The 21,866-nt window shown below is 42.4% G+C and overlaps 1 protein-coding gene across 2 annotated transcripts; it reads left to right on the plus strand.

Annotated features, from left to right (window-relative positions):
* The first annotated feature begins 3,481 nt into the window (after nt 1-3,481).
* On the plus strand, nt 3,482-21,423 carry ZFP91 (ZFP91 zinc finger protein, atypical E3 ubiquitin ligase). Of its 2 annotated transcripts, none has more exons than XM_083416226.1 (11): nt 3,482-5,173; nt 6,322-6,347; nt 9,157-9,372; nt 10,141-10,177; nt 10,880-10,966; nt 11,278-11,406; nt 13,319-13,369; nt 14,261-14,339; nt 14,635-14,749; nt 17,129-17,228; nt 17,667-21,423. In XM_083416226.1, exons 1-11 carry the CDS (start codon nt 4,779-4,781, stop codon nt 18,175-18,177), a joined length of 1,746 nt encoding a protein of 581 aa, XP_083272352.1. In that variant the 5' UTR covers nt 3,482-4,778; the 3' UTR covers nt 18,178-21,423. The 2 variants fall into 2 exon arrangements, with proteins under 2 accessions (XP_083272352.1, XP_083272353.1); XM_083416227.1 differs by having other exon boundaries at nt 13,322-13,369.
* The last annotated feature ends 443 nt before the right edge of the window (nt 21,424-21,866 follow it).

Here is a 21,866-nt window from a genome sequence, read left to right on the forward strand (position 1 = left end):
GGTATAGGGCACAGCAGGCAAGGGCAGCCCCCCCCCCACAATCTTGGGGGGGGGTGTAGGGAGGCTATTTACTCCCATCACAGCCTCCTAATTACCTCCTGTGGGTCGGAGAGATGTTATTGTCAGCCATCTTCCAATGTGCCCCTAGTGGCCCCTCCACAAGCCACCATGTCTCTCCCATGGCTTGGGTGCGCTGCAGGCCCCGCAGTGAGTGCTGCTCAGCATTTTGTCACCCCCCTCAGTGGTGACACCCAAGGCGAACCGCACACCTTGCACCCCCCTTCCTCCGCCCCTGGTTGCACCTGAACAGAGCACTTGTAAATGGTGTGTTGCCTGTACACTTAAGGAAGAATAAATACTGTACTAGCCCGAATATAAGTTGTACTTTTCTTTCCAAATTCCGACCATGAAAAGTTAAAATGAGGCTTAAATTTGCTACCTTACAAAAAATGGCTTTTACAATATCACTGCTGAAGTGGTAAAATGGAACAAAAAAATGTTTTATTGCTGATTTGCAAGCTTGAGACTGTTGTGCAATTAATTCTAATGTCATTCATTGCTTTCCCCATATTTTACAGTGCAGTATTGATTTTTTTATTTGCATTTACAGTGCTACAAATGGGTGTTTAACCCACTTGGGGGTCCTCTCCAGTACCTGTAGGATTTTCTTCTACACTTGCCAGTTTCTGGTGGGAGTGCCTGCAGAATTTTAAGGGAGCGGCTTATATTCGGGTATTGTCTTTTTTTCTCCCCCCCACCCCGAATTTTAAAGGTGTGACTTATATTCAGGTGCAGCTTATATTTGGGCCAATACGGTATTTATTAGCAAAGGACACATTGTGTCCACCATCTCTCTCTCTTGATAAATATTAATTCAAAAACAAAATGCTCAAAATAACAACCATACCCTCCTCATACATACAAAAATGTGCTTTGAGCTGTTTGGAGGTGTGGCCTTCAAGGAAACATTTCCGAGCATCCTCAGCAGGCAAGGAGGTCTGCTCTTCTTCTACCTTGTCCTATACAGAAGCTGGAGCTGCTCTCATAACAGCAGGAGGGGGAACCTTCACAACAGGGGCTGAAACACTGGCAATCCTAATACTCAAATTTCACATGTGTGTGTTTTTTCTGCCCAGAGACACATGTAAGGAATCTCTTTGCCATAGCTTCACCTTTTGATTAGGACTAGCTGAGTGCTGCAGAGACCTGGTTGGCCAGAGAATAGATTGGCAGAAATGCCTCCGCAAGCCTCTGTAAGTTCATAAAAGTATAAAATGTGTGTGGGACTGAAAGTAGTGGTAGTAGTAGTAGAAGAAGGAGGAGGAGGAGGAGTTTGGGTTTGATATCCCGCTTTATCACTACCCAAAGGAGTCTCAAAGCGGCTAACATTCTCCTTTCCCTTCCTCCCCCACAACAAACACTCTGTGAGGTGAGTGGGGCTGAGAGATTTCAGAGAAGTGTGACTAGCCCAAGATCACCCAGCAGCTGCATGTGGAGGAGCGGAGATGCGAACCCGGTTCACCAGATTACGAGACTACTGCTCTTAACCACTACACTACACTGGCTCCCAATGAAATGTCACCACACATGTGACAAACAGCCCACTGAAGGTAATGTGCTAACAGCAGCGACTGCAGGTGCACAATTGGTTATTTTTACTTAATGGCTTTTCAGTGATGAGGGGAAACCCAGAATAAATGGAAAAAGAAAAAGGAAGATCTGGTGTTATGGTGGCATAAAGTGGATGCAGAACTGACTCTACAATGAACTCCCATCTGGAAACACCCTTGGTATGTAAGCATACCAGTATCTTTCAGCTTTTAGGCGCTGAGTGGACAAAACAACCTGCATTACTTGAACTGATCACTAGGTGTCAGAGACACTCCACAGGAGAGAAAAAAACATGTGGGGAGAGGGGAATGCTCCTGTATAAATCCTGACATACCCTCCAACATTTCTCCAATGAAAATAGGGACGTCCTATTCCATAATGATAATTTTACTATTTATACCCCACGCATCTTACTGGGTTGCCTCAGCCACTCTGGACAGCTTCCAACAAATATAAAATCATAATAAAACATTAAATATTAAAAAACCTCTTCCTTATACAGGATTGCTTTCAGACAGTTCAAGGGTTGGATAATTTCATAGCCTCCAACATTTCTCCAGTGAAAACAGAGACATCCTAAGGAAAAGTGAGACATTCTGGGATCTAATAAAAAACCAAGGTGGCTTCTCTAAAGCAGGGATGTCCCTGGAAATCTTGGAAATTAGGGAGACCTGGAGAACCTTTCCCGATGGAATTGTATGCTAATTTACATATAGCCCTGGAAGTATCTGTTCAAACCAAGTATCTTTCTGAATAGAATTGTTGTCTGTAAATATACATATTACCGGTGCTTTTCCCCCCTTAAAAATGTTTAGGGATACTCTCATTTGTACTCAAGAAAATCACCATTTTATAGTTCAAATCGGGGAAAATAAATACAGTAAATGGACAAAAGTACAAAGATTCACAGAACGTTTAGGGGTATGCATCCTCCTGCGTCCCCCCAGGAAAAGCACTGCATATTACTCAACACAAGTATAATCCTTCAATTCTGTCAACATTTAAAAAACAAGTCAGGTTGTACCTTAAAGACTTAGGGCCGAATTCAACCATATAGTTGTGCTAGCGCAAGAGGGTTTCACCCCCCTCCTTTTCCTGCACCCCTCCAACTCAGCCCTGGGGAGTCAGGTGAAATCCCAGAACAACTTGGGAGGCAGGTGGAGGGAGATCTGAGAAGCAGAAATGCTTGTGCTGGCAAAAGGATCGCCTCAGTGCAATGTTTAATTCCACCCTAATAACTTTGTTGCTGTTACAGACTGCCATGACTTCTCCTCTGTAACATTTTGAAAATATGATTACATTTAGCAAAAAGTATCTTATAATTGTTAATATGTAACATTTTATATAATATCTAACCATGTTTGGTGTGCTGTCTTGTGTTTCGTACCATACAGAAGTTAAAGCAGCTCAAGGTGTATACCTGAAGGCCATAGCCTGTAGAGAGTTTTCGTAACCTGGCTTTAAACTAGTCTCAGCTTCTCTCCTCTCTAACCCAATTTTAATGCCGCTTGGCTGGTTCCTTAACAGTACACTCTCACACATACACAATGTGTAGCAAGAGATTATTTTAAAATTGCATGCATATATGGAAAGTGATACAAAGGTTTTTTAAATATATCTTGGGAACAGTTGCACCATCATGTATACAACTCAAGCATGAGACTGTGTTCTTTCACAATGACAGCCTCTAGGTCAGAGTTTAGTCCTAACAGCATCATAATGCTTTGCAATAAAATTATTGTTCTTTTTGCTCATCTGAGGGGGCTCTGCTTACTTTTGTTACTGAACTGAACTCTGGATTGGATGTGTGTTAAGGCTGTTACAAAATATGAAAATGAAGGAAGCAGGCAGAAAACTCTGAGATAGGTATTCAGACTAAGAGTTTAATTTGGTTTACAATTAAAAGTTACAAAGTGTTTTGTAAATTCAATGTTACAATAAGTTACAAGAAAGCAGATTCCAACTAAACATCAGGAAGAGCTGTTTGACAGAGGAATGCACTTCTTCAAGGTGCAGATATGCATGTTGGTCGTTTGGGAGTGGTCAATGAATTATCCCAAGAGAAGCATGCATTCTGGCCCTATAATGCATTCCAGTGCAACCTTATTTAGAAATAGGTTCCATTAAATGTACTGGGTCCTGCTCCCTAGGTAAGAGAATGTGGGATTTCAGACATACAGCCCAGCTCTATGCATGTCTACTAGGAGTAAATCCTGCTGTGGCCAATGGGACTCACTCTTCCTCGGCTTGTACGCGTAACTATGTATATACTATAAACTACAATTCCCATAATGCCGGCTCGGCCGGCAGCTGCGCAGTTCTAGCCTCGAGAGCGGAAATGCGCGCGTCCTCCGCAAGTCCCGCCTCTCTTCATTGGACGCCATTTTGTCACCGACTTTCACCCGCCACACGACGGTGCTTTTTTTTTCTTAAAGGAGAAGCTACAATGTTTTTTTTTTCCCTTTTAAATCCTTCCCGAACGTGAAGCACCGAGAAACGCGGACGGCGTGAAGCTCAGGGAAACAGGTTTTCGGAAGGTACCGAATCTCTTTTCGTTTCGTTCGTCAAAACAAGAGACTGTGGGATACCAGACCGGCCCAAACTGCGGAGCGGACGGGGGGGAGGGGGCGACAACGGCAGGACTGAGGGCTTCGCGAAAACAGCGTCACTGCGCGGCACTGAGAGAGCGGCAGCTCGAGAGAGAGAGAGAGCGCGAGCGCCAAGCCTCCGCAACGATGCCCCTTCCTCAGGGTAACGAAGGACATTTGGCGCGCGAGAGATAACTGTTAAACGGCTCCGCTCTACGACGCGCGCGCCACGGTCAGGATTCCGACAGCGCGCGCGCGCCCCCGACGAATCTCGCCCGTTGATTGGAGCGTCCTGAGCCAGCCGGCCTTGGCGACGCCGATTGGTGGAGTCGGGAGAGCGGTGGGTGGGGTGTGTCCGGCACCTTCCCTTCTGACTGGCTGGCGCAGAGCGAGGGGGGAGACCTTGCGTCCGGCCTGAACTCCGAACTCGCTCTTGATTGGCCTCGCTCGGCGCGGGAGGGCGGGGGCCCGCTGTACAGAGGCGGGGGGAGCGCTTGGCGCTGCTGTCACGAGCAGGAGGGGCAGCCGCTGCCGCCGCTTGGGCCGCCCTTTGAGCCGCCGCCGCCGCCAGCTGCTCTGATGCCGGGGGCGCCCGAGCAGGCGGAGACCCAGGAGGAAGAGCCGCAGCAGGAGCCACGAGAGAGCGAAGAGGCGAGCGCTCCGCCTCCCAGCGGCCGCCGGCGTCCCCCGCCCACTCCCGCAGCCGCTGCTGGACAGGGGGAGGAGTCCGGCGGCAGTCGGGTGCTCCGAGGAGGCCGAGACCGGGGACGGGCGGCCGCCGCCGCCGCTGCTGCTGCCGCCGCTGCCGCCTCACGCCGAAGGAAGGCCGAATATCCCCGCCGGCGCCGCAGTAGCCCTGGCGCCCGGCAGAACCAGGGGCCCGAGACGCCGTCGGTGCCCGACTCCGAGGCTGAGCCGCAACCAACCGCCGCTCCGCCTGGCGCTGCCGGCAGGAAGGAGAGCCCGCGCGCCGCGTGAGTATTGGCGCTGCTCGCTGGTGAAAGAGAAAGGGGTTGCTTCTCTCTCCCCCCCCCCCCCCCGCGCTTCCCTGTCGCATCCCCACTTTGCCGCTAATGGCATTGAGAAAACGTCCATGCAGGAACTTGGCCGCGTTGCCTCACTTTGAGCGCCTCTTTGCGTTATGGCAACGACCCCATGCGAGAATGCTTCATGCGCTGTGTAATCCTGAGCATGTTTACTCTGAAGTCAGCCCCACAGAGTTCAAGTCGGCTTTCTTCTAGGTAAATATCCCCAGAATTATTTCAGGCAGTGCAAGTCTGCACTGGGAAGCACACATCATCTGTGCGTGTTCATGTTAATTAGGGACGGTTACATTACTAATTGGGGATTAAGACACACGCCCCTGACTGTTGTAGGGCCAGTTTCTATACAGGGTCAGCTTAACTTCATAGGAGAAGTGGCTAGTTAGTGGTAATAAATGCTTCCAGGGGTGGGGGCCCTGAAGTGGGGTAGCGTTGTGTGGTCCTTGCTGAAGAAATCTGGCTTACGCTCAGTACTTTTATAAGCATTGTCCAGTTTCCCCCTCCCTCTTTTTTGGTGGGGAAAAGTGTTGGGAGAAAGTATATGCTGCTTTCTGAGGACTTGGCCCTGAAAATAATGAAGAACTGTACTAAAATAAATTAAATAGCTTAGCACTTGAATGAAGTGGTTGTGTGAGAGAACTGGAAAACGAAGACTGACATATAGACATTTCTCAACATTTGTGGCAAAAAATAATAATTTCCTGGAATTTTTCCTAAACATATAGTATTAGCACTTGTGAGCACAGCTATGTACCTTTTCCTTAGTTACAAAAGGTTATCTCCTCTCTTAAGGAGCTCAAAGCAATGTATGTGATGCTTTCTCTCCCAACTTTCTCCTCACAACAGTCCTATGAAGTTGGCTAGACTAAAAGATAGTGTTTGAGTGGAATTTTGAACATGTATTTCCTAGTTCCTAGTGCAATGCTTTAACCCCTACAATCATCCTTAATGATGAAACTTCCTGAGAAGGAACATATATTTTGTTGAAGCAGATATAATGCTTAGAATAAATCTTACTTTTCATGCCGTTGTGTTAGTGGTTTCAGCAGAAATTCACCATGTATTTCATTTCGTTTCAGATGCCTGGATAAAACTGTGGTGAAAGGTAAGATTTGAATGTATCACATATAATACAATTACTCTCCTCAATTGTATTTAGCCTGGCAGTTCATTCCCAACTTGTAAACATCTGGATATCCTTGAGAGGTTCACATGAATAGTAGAAATTGTTTGTTACCAACTGTAGAATCACGGAGATGTATTGCTTCGGTCCATTGTTTTATTTTTAGCTATTATGGGTAATAACAGTTGGTTGATAGATTCTTTTCTGAACTTGACTAAACCTTTTTAAAAATGATCTTAATTCTAATGGTTATCAAAACATCTCATGTAAATGAATTCCATGAGTTGATTTCACATTGTCTGCACTACTTCAGTCTGTCCTAAACTACAGTACTGTCAAATTCACAGGCTAGAAGAGTCCCATCTGGATGTGCTGTCTTGTCACTTTTTTGCAATTATAACTTAAATTTTAATGTGATCGCTTTTATTGGTCATATGTACGTATATACATTGGTCATATATCTTGTCAATCAGGTGTGGCTGTGTCTGATGCACCTTCAGTTAAAACTTGATACCGATCATTCATTTGCCTGCTTTACACCTTTAATTACTTCAAAACCCTGTTTAATTTTTGCCATCCAACAGTTTTACAGTCTTTCTATCTGTAGCTGACATGTTTAAAGAAAATATCTCTATTTAGATATCTTTAGTATATATTTCCTCTTGGGTTTCCTGTTAATATAATTAATTAAAATGTGGGAGACCTACTTCCAGGATAGCTACATTTCATTAATAATCAAATAGTACATTATTTAATTATTTGAAACTGGCATGTCTGAAGCAGGGTATGGTAACTGCATCCTGTGTCTTCTAATATGAGTTGCAGGTCCTATTTTCTCTTTTCTACTAGCTAAGATTATGAGGGGTTGATCAGCCTTTTCTTGGAACTTGAAGGAGCTGTTTCTGCCAAATAAATGTCATTAGACATAGACATATAAACTCTCTTTCAACTCGCTGAGGACCCTCTGTCAAAGACTCAACTACTCTGTAGTAGTTTTTTCTTTCAGAAGGTTTTGGGTCCTTTGTAAAGACTCATTTGCTGTTGTTTGTACCAGTGAGAAATCCCTGTCCACTGAATTAGCAGTCTTGTTTCTTCTTAAAAGCCCAATCTTATTTTTCTCCTTCTTTAAATGTAAAAAATTAAGAGTTTACCCAGAGAGCAAAATATTGCAGGGTAGGAAAAATTGTTTCCTATTGGAGAGCTTTGTGTGCAGGTGTCTTTCTCCTTATCGCTGCTGGAGCTTTCCTATAGTCAGATTTAAATTGCCTTACATTAGATAATCGCACAGCAAGTGTCCTGCATGTCAGCATTTATTGATTTATTCTCTAATTGTTCACACAGATTCATAGGTTAGGTTGTGGAAGGTAAGAAGTATTGGGATTGTTAGAGCAAACATTTTTAGACAGTGTATAGAGTTATTGGTAGCTTCAGACAAGTGTTGATAGTTATCTTGGAAAAATGTGTCCATTTTTGGTCAACTATTTTTAAGAAATGCATTTGATCCGGAATAGGTGCAATGAACAGTATCAAAAGCAATAATTGAAAGAAAGAATGTATAAGAAGAGGTTATTTGTTTTGTGTAAAAGTGATTGCACAGAGCAGCCTATTATAAAGAGATTTGCCAATTTACTTATTACAGTTTATATTCCTCTTTGAAACTAGAAGTTGCCAAAGTAGTGTACAACTTAGGTCAGTCCATTAAAAATCAAGCACATTGACCACCTTTAGAGTATAAAAATTATATCTATATCTAAGAGAAAGTAAAACTGGTCTAACATATCAAAGGCCCAGGTGAACAGGTTCATATTTACTATTGGTGCTGACTAAATATCGAAGGGAGACCATTTCACAGGGTGGGTAGTATCACAGCAAAAGCAATATTTATAAACAAGGTTTACATAAATGTTGTGCAACTTCTCTTGAGCTATTTACTCTAAGAGTGCCCTTCTCTAGCGCTGCACCTCCCAGCTTGTGATTCTTTGTGGTCTGGAGAATGCATTGCTTTTTGTTCCATTCCAGGTATATGATTCTAAAAGCAAAGGTGTTGTTGTTGTTTTTATTCTTGATTCAGATAAACTGACCTGGTCTCTGAGTACATCATTTGAGGCCCTTCTCTGTGGGCCCTGGGAAGTCTGTAGGATTGTAACAGGAGAGCAGGCCTTTTCACTTGGTGATTTCCTGCACGTTGAATGCTCTCACCCAGGCATAGGCAAACTCGGCCCTCCAGATGTTTTGGGACTACAGCTCCCATCATCCCTGACCACTGGTCCTGTTAGCTAGGGATGGTGGGAGTTGTAGTCCCAAAACAGCTGGAGGGCCAGGTTTGCCTATGCCTGCTCTCACCCAAGAGTCTTGCCTGGTGCCATCTATATTTTTAGGCACAGGGGGGAAACTTCCCTTTTTACCTGGGCTTTTTGCCCTTGGAAGCCTTTAAAATACATCTATATTTAAAATAAGTGAGGCAAGATCTGTAATACAGGCAACTCCTCATTTGCGTGGCAGTTGCATACCAGGTTATTGCATGTGTCAGCGGTTGGGCGTCAGCCCTCCCTGCTTATTCCGGGGCCAAAAGTGGTGTGATTGTCGGTGGTCATACATCAGTTGGACACACGCAAAATGGTCGCTGCTTGTATCTTTTATTTGTAAAATTTGGGGGTTTTAAAGGTTTTTATTGATCATGTTTATTGTAATTGGTTATATTATTTCTGTTGTGTCTGTAAGTCCCTTTGCATCATTTCCATGAGTAAAGCAACTAATAAATAATAATCACCATCTGATATTTATATCACAGATCCCAAAGAAGAGACAGAAGAGGAAGAAGTCTCAAATATTCTTGCTGCTGGAACCCCAGTCGGTATAGCCAGGCCCAGTCGGGGCTGGCGTAGCAACAGGGCAGCAGCTGCTGTTCGTCAGTGTGATACAGATAATTCACGGAGCTCTAGATCCAAGACTGGGTCTTTGCAGCTCATCTGCAAATCAGAGCCAAACACAGACCAGTTAGAATTCGGTATGTGCTGCTTTCAGTCCTTGAAAAATGCAAAGCAGGACCAGTAAGGAGTGTGGCCTAGGGTATGATGTGAAGAGAGTCCTAAGCACCAGATGGAGAGGCTTGGAAGACTGCATTTGAAGTTCCCCAACCTTATTGTAAAGCATAAAATTTATAGGATTTGAAAGCCACAAATTAGTATTGTGCCTTAACGTTGACAGTTACTAAAAATAGTTTTTGCCCATGTAGTCACGTGCAACACAGACCAGGTGCAAATATAGCTTAATTGTTAAAATGCAAGCTATTAGCATTTCACACAACACATTTCATTACTATTGATGCCTGCGTGGCTTGGGTTGTAATTTTCTTACATATTATGTACTGTCCTTTTTGTGCAAAATTGGAAACAATATCTCCATACGTAACCATGATACGGATATTTGACATGTTGCATCATTTTGATGCAGCACTACAGTGATATATACAGTGGTACCTCAGGTTACATACGCTTCAGCTTACAGACTCCACTAACCCAGAAATAGTGCTTCAAGTTAAGAACTTTGCTTCAGGATAAGAACAGAAATCTGGCTCCGGCGGCGTGGCGGCAGCAGGAGGCCCCATTAGCTAAAGTGGTGCTTCAGGTTAAGAACAGTTTCAGGTTAAGAACGGACCTCAGGAACGAATTAAGTACTTAACCTGAGGTACCACTGTACATATAAGTTCTCAGATGCTGATGATTACTGCCCATACTTATTAAGATAAAAATATGCTTTTGTTTCTAACTTTTAGAGGTCACAGAAGAGCATTCATCTCCAGCTGGAATCAGGTAAGTTTTGATTACCATGTTCTTCCATAATTAGTGTATTTAGAATATTGGTTTGTGCATAAGAAACTGATTCAAACAGGGTGGTGTCAGGCTAAAATATCGCTCAAAGATGCTTGGATTATACAAATATAACAGATGTCTGGTGTCTTGAATTAATTCAGAGGCTGACTTGCTTAGATGATGACCTAAAGTTAGGGAAAGCTAACCTGTGGCCCTAATATGTTACCTGATAGAAATATAGCCAGTAGCCGGGGTTGGAGGTTTGAAGCATTGGGGATTAACTGTCTACCATATAAATAAATGCTCAGCCAGTTTTAGAACTGATGAGGGCTAAGTTTTTAACCATTGAAATTGATAGGAAAATAGAAGATATATCTAAAGAGATTGTTACAAAGAGAGAGAATGATTTAGATAATGTTAGTTCTACTTGCATTCCCACTACCCTGCAATATGATTCCTGTTATTGGATTATTTGAACTATTGCTGATGCAGCCTCCTAGCAAGTGAACAGATAGCTTGCTGTCTCTGTTGCATGTTCCAGAAAAAGTGCCTTTTGTCTAGTGTGTACTCTGTGCATAATATTGTAAGGCCCAGAAAAAGTGTATGAAGTTTATACTGTTCTCTTCTGTGTTCAGGAATATGTTGATATAAAAATTCTGTTCATCCTTTCACTTTCTTTTCTCCTCTTCACTGCATCAACAGTGATGAAGAAGAAATGCTTATCAGTGAAGAAGAGGTTCCTTTCAAAGATGATCCCAGAGATGAAACCTATAAACCACATTTAGACAGGTGTGTTCCATTTTCCAAGCAAAAAGGAATTTTATGTCGTTAATCTGATGGGCTAATGGAATAGCTGCCAGTTCCGACCCATAGTTAGAAACACACACTTAAATATTAAGTTTCCACTTTTGTGAGCAACTGGACTCTTTAAAAATTGGCAGAGACCAAGGCATGTTTACTAATTACAGGGATAGCAAACATGAAAACTTGGAAGTGCCTCAAAATCCATGTTGAAGAATTGTCTAAAAGATTCAGGTTGTTGCCAAACTGCAGATGAAAGGTTTCCTGAAGTAGAGAATATGTGATGTCTGTTTCTGCAGGGAAGCTCCAAAGCAGAAGAAAAAAACAGGGAAGGGAAAAGAAGAAAAAGAGAAACAGAAAGAGATTAAAGTGGAGGTGGAAGTCAAAGAAGAAAGTGAGTTCCGAGAAGATGAGGAACCACCTAGGAAGTGAGTAAAATTCTGTGGCTTTGTGTACAAGCCATGTAATGTGATCAAAATTAAAGGCCACGTATGTGCTTTGTACTGGATCTGGAATATTTATTTCACCCATGCTATGAAGTCTACAGTTGAGTGGTTGTGTAGATTTTTAAAGCCAAGAAGAATGTCTGGTTCATTACTTTCTGCTAGTCTACCAGCATCGAAGTTATCTGCTGACTTTGCATGGCATTACACTGAGCACAAATAAGTTATTGAGTTGAATCTAGCAAAGTCATCGCATAAGCAGAACAACTTTCATTCACCCAATGGAACTTCACTTCTCTCTCTTCTTCTTCTTCCTGCACCCTCACCCCAAATATTCTCTGGAGGGTTGAGGAGGAAATCCAGAACAGATTTAGGATGGGGAGTGTTTCATTGTACAAGCATATTAGATTCATTTGTTTTTGAAGAACCTGTGACATCTGATCATTTATAGGAGATTACCTGCACTCATGGTTTTGGGTCTTTGTTTACTAGATAAGATGTAGAAATTTGCAGCATTTCTCTTTTTGAGGGGAAGGAGTACTAGATCCTGCAGTTGTGTTGTGTACACAAATTAAATTTCATAATTTTAAGGTGTATGAAAGCATTGTGCTCTTCTAACATCCATGCTGTATTGGTGGTACTGAGGGTAGGGGCAAATGATGGTCCTGGAGTTGGCTAATTGTTTCCCTCCTAAATAGATGCTCTTGGCCAAATTTAGGACTGCATGCTAGGGCTTAGTGGGAAGGGAAAGACACCTCACTCTTCTCTTTGAGAACCTTTGTAGAGGTAATGATCAGGGATTTCTCACCCTTCCCACGGGAGTGTTCAAAGAAACAGCAACAGTGGCAAGGATGTTGCTTGCATTTTCTGTAAAAACCTATCTATATTTATTGTTATAAGTCACTAAGTTTTTGTAAGTAAATAAAAAACTAATAAGTTTAATAAATAACAATAATCTTGTGAGAGAGAGAGACTACCTTTTCTTCCCTTCACAGAGAAGGGGGGAGGGATTATATCTCTTCCCTCTGCTTTTGAAGTAGAAGGCAGCAGTGTACTTTTCACAAAACCCCATTGCAAAGATTTTACTTTGCCTGCACACATATACCTCAAGACTAGAAGGGAGGAGTTGATAAGACCTCAAGGAATTGGTTTGATTAGGAAGCCAAGCGAAAATTTTAGGTCTCTGGAGAGATCCCTTAATGAAAAGAAGTTCCTATTAGAAAAAAACATGTTGCAATACTAGAATTTATATCTTCTGAAAGTTGTACATTGGGACGCAGGTGACACTGTGGTCTAAACCACTGAGCCTCTTGGGCCTGCCCATTGGAAGGTTGGCAGTTCGAATCTGCATTGTGGGGTGAGCTCCCGTTGCTCTGTCCCAGCTTCTGAAAACCTAGCAGTTTGAAAGCATAGCACTGCAAATAGATAAATAGGTACTGCTGCTGTAGGAAGGTAAAAGGCGTTTGTGCTCTGGCACTCATCACAGTCCTCCATGCACCAGTAGTGGTTTAGTTATGCTGGCCACATGACCCCAGAAAGCTGTGGGTGAACACCGGCTCCCTTGGCCTGAAAAGCAAGATGAGTGCCCCACCTCAGTCGCCTTTGACTGGACTTAACTGTCCAGGGGTCCTTTACCTTTACCTTACATCTGCTTGCTTGGGGGTTGGTTGTGTTAGAATGAGTTCTGTGGCAGCCGGATAACAGAAATATATGTAAATAAGTTACATTTTATTGTGAATAAGCTACTTGTTCTGTTCTGTACTTGTTTTATTTTAGTGGTAGATTTTTGTCATTAATCAACTTGCCATCTGAAGAATAGTTCCCTTTGCATGTACATCAGTAAATGTGCTTTCTTTTTCTCTTTGTTTTCGCTTTTGTCCTTGTGGTCTTGTTCTAGAAGAGGAAGGAGGAGAAAAGATGACAAGAGTCCACGACTTCCCAAAAGGAGGTGAGCTTCTTTTACTTTTTCTATCTTAATATAGTGATGCAATATAAACTTGGCTAACTGGATATTGGTTATCTAAAGTTCTGCTGAGGCAGATCCTCCCCATGCATTTAGTTTTGCATATAAAAAATGAAAGACTCTTCTATGTATCATAGCAGGTTTCCCTTCTCTACAGTCTGCATGGGAACAAACTAGTACCTTCTGTGGGCTTATTTAAAGGCTTGCTTACACTAGTCTCTTTTTGAATAACCTAATCCCATTTGATACAGTATGTTTACAGGAGTGATTAAATTTTTATTCTTGATTCAGGTCCATTCTGTGCTGCTTTTTCTATACTGTATTTCATTTGCCTGCTCAGTTCTTGCATACTTTGTAAAGTGGGTTGTTTTGAAATGTTTATTATGTAACTCTAATGGAACCATTTATAATATTCATGGTTAAACAAAAGCAAGAAAACCTAAACGAAGCTTCGTAGTCCCAACTGCAAACCATCCTGTTAAGAGGATAATGACGCAGCTTGTATACATTTCTAACTTCCAAATACATTGTGATCCAAATAGTTGCTTCTGGGGATGGCTGACTTCAGTGATAAATTGTCCCTCTAAGAGTCACGCCCTAAAGGAAGGGGGTGCAGAAGTTGTGTTGAACACAACAGTGCAGATGTTTTTCTGCAAAGGATTTCAGAAACCACAATTACTCTAGAAAAATCAGTTTTTTTTAAAGTAACATTTTTATTGAGGTTTTTCAAAGAATTTTCCATGTCAAAAGACTAATTTGGCTTCTTTTACTGCTTGCAGTCCACCTCTCTGTGTTCATTAGAAAAGTATATTGTCTATAATTGTAATAGTACTCCATGTCATTCTGTCCCCATCTTCTCTCCTGTTTTTTCCTTAGGAAAAAGCCCCCAATACAATACGTACGTTGTGAGATGGAAGGATGTGGCACAGTTCTTGCACATCCTCGCTATTTGCAGGTGAGAATAATTTATTACTATATGTTTGCATCTATTTATTTTTAGTTATAAATATTTCCAAGGCCTGTGTAATCTGTGCTGTTTTCCTTAGCCCTCATACTACCATGAGTTGGTAGAAAATCCTTTAGGAGGAAAGGCAGGATGTAAACTTAATAAAGAAAATAAATGTTGCATTATTGCCCTTTATATGCATGTACTAAAGTGTCACAAATGCTGGGCTTGACTTTACCAGTGAACCTTTCTTCTGTTACTATTTTTAATATTTGTGAACCTTCTAAGTTTCGCTTGTTTTCAGCATCACATCAAATATCAGCATCTGCTGAAAAAAAAATATGTATGTCCTCATCCGTCTTGTGGGAGACTATTTCGGCTCCAGAAGCAACTTTTGCGGCATGCCAAACACCATACAGGTAATATAGGCTATAAGACAAAATTGCCACACTTTGCTAAAGAATATAGGACGAAAGCAGTAGCGGCCAGCAGGGTGGTGTGGTGTTGTTTACTTGGATTCCCAATGTGAAGGTTGTTACCGCTAATGGGGGCGGGGGGGAGGGGCCGGGAGAGCAGTGCAGTGCAGGCACAGTGACAGAGCCAGTCTGCCCCTCCCAACACTGCCCCTCCCAACACTCCATGCCACCTCTCAGTTCCTGGTGGCAACCTCTGCATTGGGAAGCTAGGTAAGCAACACGACTCCACCAGCTGCTGCTGGAGGAAAATGAATAGTTTTTCTTTTTGGGTGTGTGAAACCTCAATCCAGGTGTGACGTGCACAACAAATAGAAATTGTAGCAATTTCAGTGTTTAATAAAATGCAGAAATAAAACGTTCAGTGCAAAGGTAGAGGAGTTCTCTTTGTGTATTTGGGCCTTAAAATGCCCATTAGGTTTTTGGTCACAGCTTAAACTAGCTTTGAAAATAATCACCTGCAGGTTATGCTATATCACAAAGTTTTTATCACAAACCAGCATCAAACCAACCCAAAAATATGAACTTGATAGGGAGGGGAGGAGGTTAATCTGTATACCTAATCCTGGTGGCTTGTTCATCAGTTTCTTCCATATAGTGGATGTTGACATCCTTTTCCATATGAAAGGAGCTGCAATTACACTTCTGGCAAAGGTTAATATTAAGCTTTTACTATTTACTTATTATTACACTAATAGCCCACCTTTTCTCCAACGAGCACACTTCTCCCCCCTCTCCATTTAATTTTTGGTGCCTGAAACTTTTCAAGTGTGCCAGTGTTTAGATCTGAACAAATCCTGAAGAAATTTTGTCTGCATACATATATTCTGACATTCACAAAAAGTAAACTGAAATGTCAGTATTCAGATAAGAAAGTAGACCATCTGCTACACGTATATACTCAAAATGTTGACGATGACTAGTACAGAAGAAAGCAGTAGGCAAAATACTAGGTCCAACCTCCTCAAGTTAGTTGGGTTCTCTTGTTGTATTCTCCTCACACTGAACCTGATCTGTAGGGCAGGAGTGGGGAACCACTTTTGAAAAGTTCAGAAGGATCTGAACCCACCAGAGAGCTGTGGTGCTTGCATTCAGCAGTCAGTTTGAACAGTGGCAAATGGAAGCCCTGCTGCAAAGGAACAATCGTGAGAACAATCTAAGCTGCATGCTTCCTGTTTTCCCTTGGCAGTAGGGCTTGTATTCTGCGTTGTTTAAATTTGCCAACTTTGCCAGGTGAATGATAGATGACCATGGCTGGCCACAAAGAGCTGTGATGGCCACATTGGCTGGCCTCATTTAGCATGGTTTGGAGGTTCTCCAACTGATGTGAGGAAGAGGGGGAAACAAGTGAAATACTAGTTATTTATATATAAAAAAGAAATGACCAGCAACTGTTACTCAGATGCAAATTAAGTATTTTACATTATATCTATCAAGCTGTTTTATGTCCTTATAGAGAAATCTGGCCCTACCTCCTATTTCTGGCTACTTCCCTATGGCTCTTGTTTGTTCTTGCATGTGTTTTGATCTAACCCAGACTATTTCTTCCAAGGACAGTGTCTGTTATGGGTGAAGTTACGAAAGGGCTTTGTGCAAGTATGCACATTTATTCACTTGTATGTATTTGTATGGAAGTTGTGGCGTACAGGCACCTTAAATTGGGTAATGTGTAACTTTAATAGTCTTCAAAGAGAAATACTATTTACCTGTGATTGGCCCAGGAAAAAAAATAGTCTGGCCTGGATTCAGCTAATCCAGCACAGTAGCCAGCACAAAGGTTCCCACTAGTTCAGTGGGGCTTCACCTCCCACTCCTCCCTTAAATACACTGGGTTCAGAAGAGCTCCCAGAACAGCATGGGGGCGGGGCGGGGATTGGTCCATTGGGCAAACAGAAATGCTTGCACTGATGGAGCAACTAGAAGAGTACCTTGCAAGTCTAGTGTGGAGGTTTTCCATACCTTCCCTCTTCATTGGAGTCTTTTTGGAAAAGAAAAAGTAGGAATGCATGAAAGTAACATCTAGGAATGGCTTGGTAGTGATATACAAATGCATTTTCAGCTGAGAAATATATCCCTGCTACTTTTAGTAAAGTAATTTCGTTGTCCCCGAAGGGGGCAATGACAATAAAGATATTATTATTATTATTATTATTATTATTATTATTATTATTATTATTTATTTAAACAGTCCCCCGCACTCTTACAAGGAAAACATTTTAAAACATGAGTATTATGATTGGAGCATTAAGGTAATTTCCAGATGTACAAATAGGAATCTGATTAGGAACAAGACTTGATTATTGAATACTGTGTGCTGCTTTACAGATCAAAGGGATTATATTTGTGAATACTGTGCCCGTGCTTTCAAGAGTTCTCACAATCTGGCAGTTCACCGAATGATCCACACAGGCGAGAAGCCATTACAGTAAGTAATGTTTTATCCTGTGTCATGAGGGATTAGACCAGCTATATCTTTGGGTGCCTTTCTTAGGCTACCCTTCTGTATTCCACTCTTATTTCTTAACTTATTTCAAATTCTTCTGTCCAACTTGATAGGCCAGAGGTGCTCTAAAATATTTGTATAAAGAATCACATTCCTGTAGTATCAGCAGCAGAAATAACATCTGCATTGTGCCAGAATTCTTCAGGCAGACTTTCTCTGCCCTCACACTGGTGACACCTTTCAGCTACTTGCCTAACAGGGAACAGGTCTACTAAGGACCTCTGGGGCAAGGAAGGAGTAAGGCGGAGCAACTCATTTGGCCAATGACTGAGGCTAGGTTTCCCTTGTGTTGTAAATTACAATACTTTATTCTTGCAGCCTTATTTCATATTTCTTTTCCCACCCCACTTTTTTCTTTAGATGTGAGATCTGTGGATTCACCTGCCGACAGAAGGCCTCATTGAACTGGCACATGAAAAAGCATGACGCAGATACATTTTACCAGTTTTCATGCAATATCTGTGGAAAGAAGTTTGAGAAAAAAGACAGCGTTGTAGCACATAAGGCTAAGAGTCACCCAGAGGTGCTTATTGCTGAAGCCCTGGCAGCCAATGCAGGCGCCCTCATCACCAGCACTGAGATCCTGGGTACCAATCCAGAGTCGGTTGTCCCGCCCACTGATGGCCAGGGCCTCCCCCTTCTTCCAGATCCCCTTGGAAACACCACTCCTGGAGAATGTCTACTGCTGAACCCTGACGGGATGCCCAAGGCATATTGCAGTGGGGGTGATCGGGTCAATCTGATGGCCGACGGGAAGATCTTTGTTGGCACTGCTAGTGGCGAGAGTACGGAAGGGCTGGTCATGAACACCGAGATCCTTGGAGCGACCACTGAAGTTCTAATTGAAGATTCTGATTCTACAGGACCTTAGTAGGGAAAAGGAGCACATGGGTGTTGGGACAACTTGAACTTGTATTTAAAAAAATAAATAAATGGGAAAAGCTTATTCAGTATAGAGAAACTAAAACATTTAAATTACTAGTCAAATAACTAAAGGGCCTGCTCCCCCTCTGCCCCACCTCTCCTCCCTCCCAGAGTGGATCACTACACATTCTTTCGCAGTTCCCTTCTTGGAGAGGAATGTTGCCTTTACACAGAGACTGACAAAGCAAGGAATTCTTGTAATGCAGTGAAGGGAAGCAGCCAGAGCCTATCCCTCTCCCTGCCCTTCCACCGTAAGCAAACTTCCTGCTTCTTGACCAATGTTGCAAGATTGAAGGTGTTTGTATTCTGGATCACTATCTCATTTTCAAAACCCTACTTTGCACCTCCCAGTCACGTCATCCTTTTCTATGCATTATTAAATTCTGACCCTTTGCAGGCTCCTACTTCTCCTAGGGCTTGGGAATATAGCTTGGCACTTTAGGACCCTTCAGCAGGATGAGCTGTAAAACAGCATATATTCCCCCTTTCTCTCATCCTTCCTTCTGCCTCAGTAAGGAGAGAGAAGGGGATTCTGGCACTCGGGTGCTCACTTTTTCATAAGGGGTGCCATCCTTTTCTACAGTTGCTCTGGCTGCAAAAGCCCTGTGTAGGAGAGGCAACAAGAATGGGTGCTAGACTGGTAAAAGAAAATTTGCACTTTGAACGTGTCTTGTTTTTAAGTTGTGATAACAAATTCCTTATTTATTTTATTTTTTAAAAAAAGATCTCTTAGCTGCTGTCTAGGGAGGATTTTCTTTCAAAACCAATTCTTCTTAAGGGGTATAAAATGGAAGCAGCCTCTTCAGCAAACCATGTTAAGGAATTGTCCATCTCCCTGCTTGAAGGAAGTGCTAGTGTAGCAGAATAGGTCTTTGTGCCCTTTCTAGTGAACAGGGAGATTTCAGCATGTCTTGTTGTTTGGAGGAGGAGGATTTCTTTGTGAAGAAGTAATACCCACTTCAAAGCTTTGTCCTGCCATTAATCTCTCCCCCAGCTTTCCCAACGCTTTGCTCACTTAGGTTGCATTATTAGTTTTGCATTTCTCTAGTTTTGGTAAGATAATGCCATTAAGAAAAAGCCTGTTTATAGACTGCTGAATAGATTGACTATCCAAAGACGCTTGGACCCAGTCTTTAAAAACCTATTTAGATGTAACACTGACATTGAGTGGTGGCGGCTCCAGACCTCCTTGGCCATATATCCAGCATTTTCACATAGGTGCATATCCTCTTGTTTCTGTCATAGTTGGTGACTGGGGTATCACTAAGGAGTGCAATAGTTAGCATTTTGTGGAGAGCTTAGAAAAGCAACTGACACCTCAAAAATTTACTTGGATATAATTTGCATGAGCTTTTGACCGTTACCCGACAGCTTGTGGTGACAAAGTATTCCAGCGAACCTACTTTTCTATTTTACTGGCCTAGTGTATTCATATTCACAGGAACCGAGAATGAGGAATTATTTTAGGCATGATCCTGATTTTTTTTGTTTGGTAATGTTGCCGCCCTCTTTTAAATCAGTGGTTATAGAAATAGGTTTTTCAGTCTATACTGTAGTTCTACCTCATGTAGTTCCAAATTACTCTGGATAGCACTAGCTAGCATCATTCCCAGCCACAGTTTTAATTTATCTGGAGAGATGTGTAAATGGAGCTCCTTTATTGAGTTGGAAGCTAAGCATCAACTGGGTATTTCCATGGGGCACTAAAATGATGCAAACTGTTGCTGTCTGCCAGGGTTTTATTTACCAACTTGTGTTCCTCCCGTTTCTGCAGACTGGTTGGAGGTTTGTCAACAACCTGCTAGGCTGCAGTGTGTAGCTGGGGTGCTGCATGTGGCTTTAGGCTGTGTGTTTTACAGGCTTGACATGAAGCTACGTATCCTGTGATTAGGGTTAACACCAGAAAGGTATTTGCAGTTGAGAGCTGCTTCTGTATACTGCTGAAGGGGCTGTCCTCTTTTCTACAGTATAAGGAATTTCACTGCTGTACCAGCAAGAACACATCATAGGCTCTTTTTCTGTGTTGTTGGGGCTGTTAACTTTTGCTGTAGGTAGGTAGTTGCCAAGCTACTTGAAGTTCTTTCTCAGCTTGAGTTGCCCATCAGCTTATTACTTACCTTTCCTAGACAGCTCTGTTGATCTTTTTTCCCCTCTGTTGGTGTGTGTGTATGTGTGTCTGTGTATAATTTTGTCAAAGAAACATTGTCTTGTGTTTAACCAGGTCAGCTCCTTGCACTCTGGGGTGAATAACTTCTGGTCTAGATTTATGAACTGAAACCATTTGCCTTGACATAAACTGTTCCTGCTGCTTCCCCTTAATGTGTCTCCCACCATACGCATGCAGTTTTGCTTCAATCAATTATTATAATACTTGCAATAAACTATTTATATTTTCTTCTTATAAGCTTTTTCCCATGGGAAGGAAGCATGGTGCTGGGAGCTGAAGCTATATAATCTCCTTTCCTCTGTAATATGGGATAGTTTACAGTAACTAATTTGATACTGACCCACTCTGGAAGCAGTTTGTAGTTTTGTCCAATCTGTAAACTCACCTTGGCTGTGTAAGCATTGGATCCTCTTCCTGTCAGTGTGAGAGATGGTGTGCATCCTGCACCCCACCACCACAAAAAAAAAGAGCTAACATAAGCCTATTTCCTAATCTGATATGTATGAATTCTCTCTTTGGCATTTATATGAACGCCAATAGAAGTGATGTCAACAGGAAGCTCAGGGGTTTTTCAATGGTGGGTGAGCTTAGTATGTTAGAAATGGTCCATTTACTTCAAATAGTTTCTGAACAATGGCAATATGGTGGAGTCTTTGTAGGGTGGGGGAGAACTGCTAAATCCCTGGAGCAGCTTTCCAGGATGATAGTGAAGAACTAGAGGCAAACTGCACTAGCATTGTAAATTCCTACCAGAGAGGGAGCAGAATTTGCGATACTTAGCAGAACTACCTGAAGTAGTAGCCACTGGGTGGCAACAGAGCTGTGTTGCATTGTGGCACACCCCTATTTTTTAGTGTTAAAGGAAGGGATGGTTGAATTGACAAGTCTTTGATTGCTTAAAAGCCTTGTTTCATATAAAAATTTCCACCAAGTGATGGAGATTTGGGGCAGGGTGTCGGGGGAGGGCAGTGATAAATCCATGTTGATTAAGGGTTATGTAAACAAAAATAAATAAAACAATAAAAAGGGATACTGTTTTTCATCTCTTGTGTTTAAGATGGGTAAGCCATAACCAAAATAAATACTTAAAGGGGAAAAATAAAATATTTCATGTCTCATTGCATGCTGTCTATATGGAGAAGACAAAGGAGGCGGCTTTCCATGCACCTGCATCAGTGCAGGAGCAATCCCATGCCACTGAAATGTCTACGAATGAAGCAATTTTGATATGAATTACAGTAAGCTCTCCACCTGGTGCCAGGTTGTTTCCAACTGATGGGACGCACGCCAATCTATGTGGTTGGGTTCTACCTAAATGGTTGATTCATTCACATTCCTGAGAGATTATGGGCAGAATCCAATGAAGTAATTCAGTTAGCGCAAGGATTTCTGGTTGTGCAGTGAAACTTTCCCTCATGTGCCCTCCCCAAATCTACTTGGGAGATCTGCAGACCACAGGGGGGCATGGA

Source organism: Podarcis tiliguerta (genome assembly GCF_965153285.1).
Source record: "Podarcis tiliguerta genome assembly, chromosome: 1".
In the NCBI taxonomy this organism is placed as follows: domain Eukaryota; kingdom Metazoa; phylum Chordata; class Lepidosauria; order Squamata; family Lacertidae; genus Podarcis; species Podarcis tiliguerta.

What these genes read in the sequence shown, in the direction of transcription:
- ZFP91 (XM_083416226.1), top strand. Translation starts at nt 4,779, where the DNA reads ATGCCGGGGGCGCCCGAGCAGGCGGAGACCCAGGAGGAAGAGCCGCAG. An exon ending in CACAGACCAGTTAGAATTCG is followed by an intron (nt 9,373 to 10,140) that starts GTATGTGCTGCT and finishes TCTAACTTTTAG; the next exon opens with AGGTCACAGAAGAGCATTCA. An exon ending in GCATGCCAAACACCATACAG is followed by an intron (nt 14,750 to 17,128) that starts GTAATATAGGCT and finishes GCTGCTTTACAG; the next exon opens with ATCAAAGGGATTATATTTGT.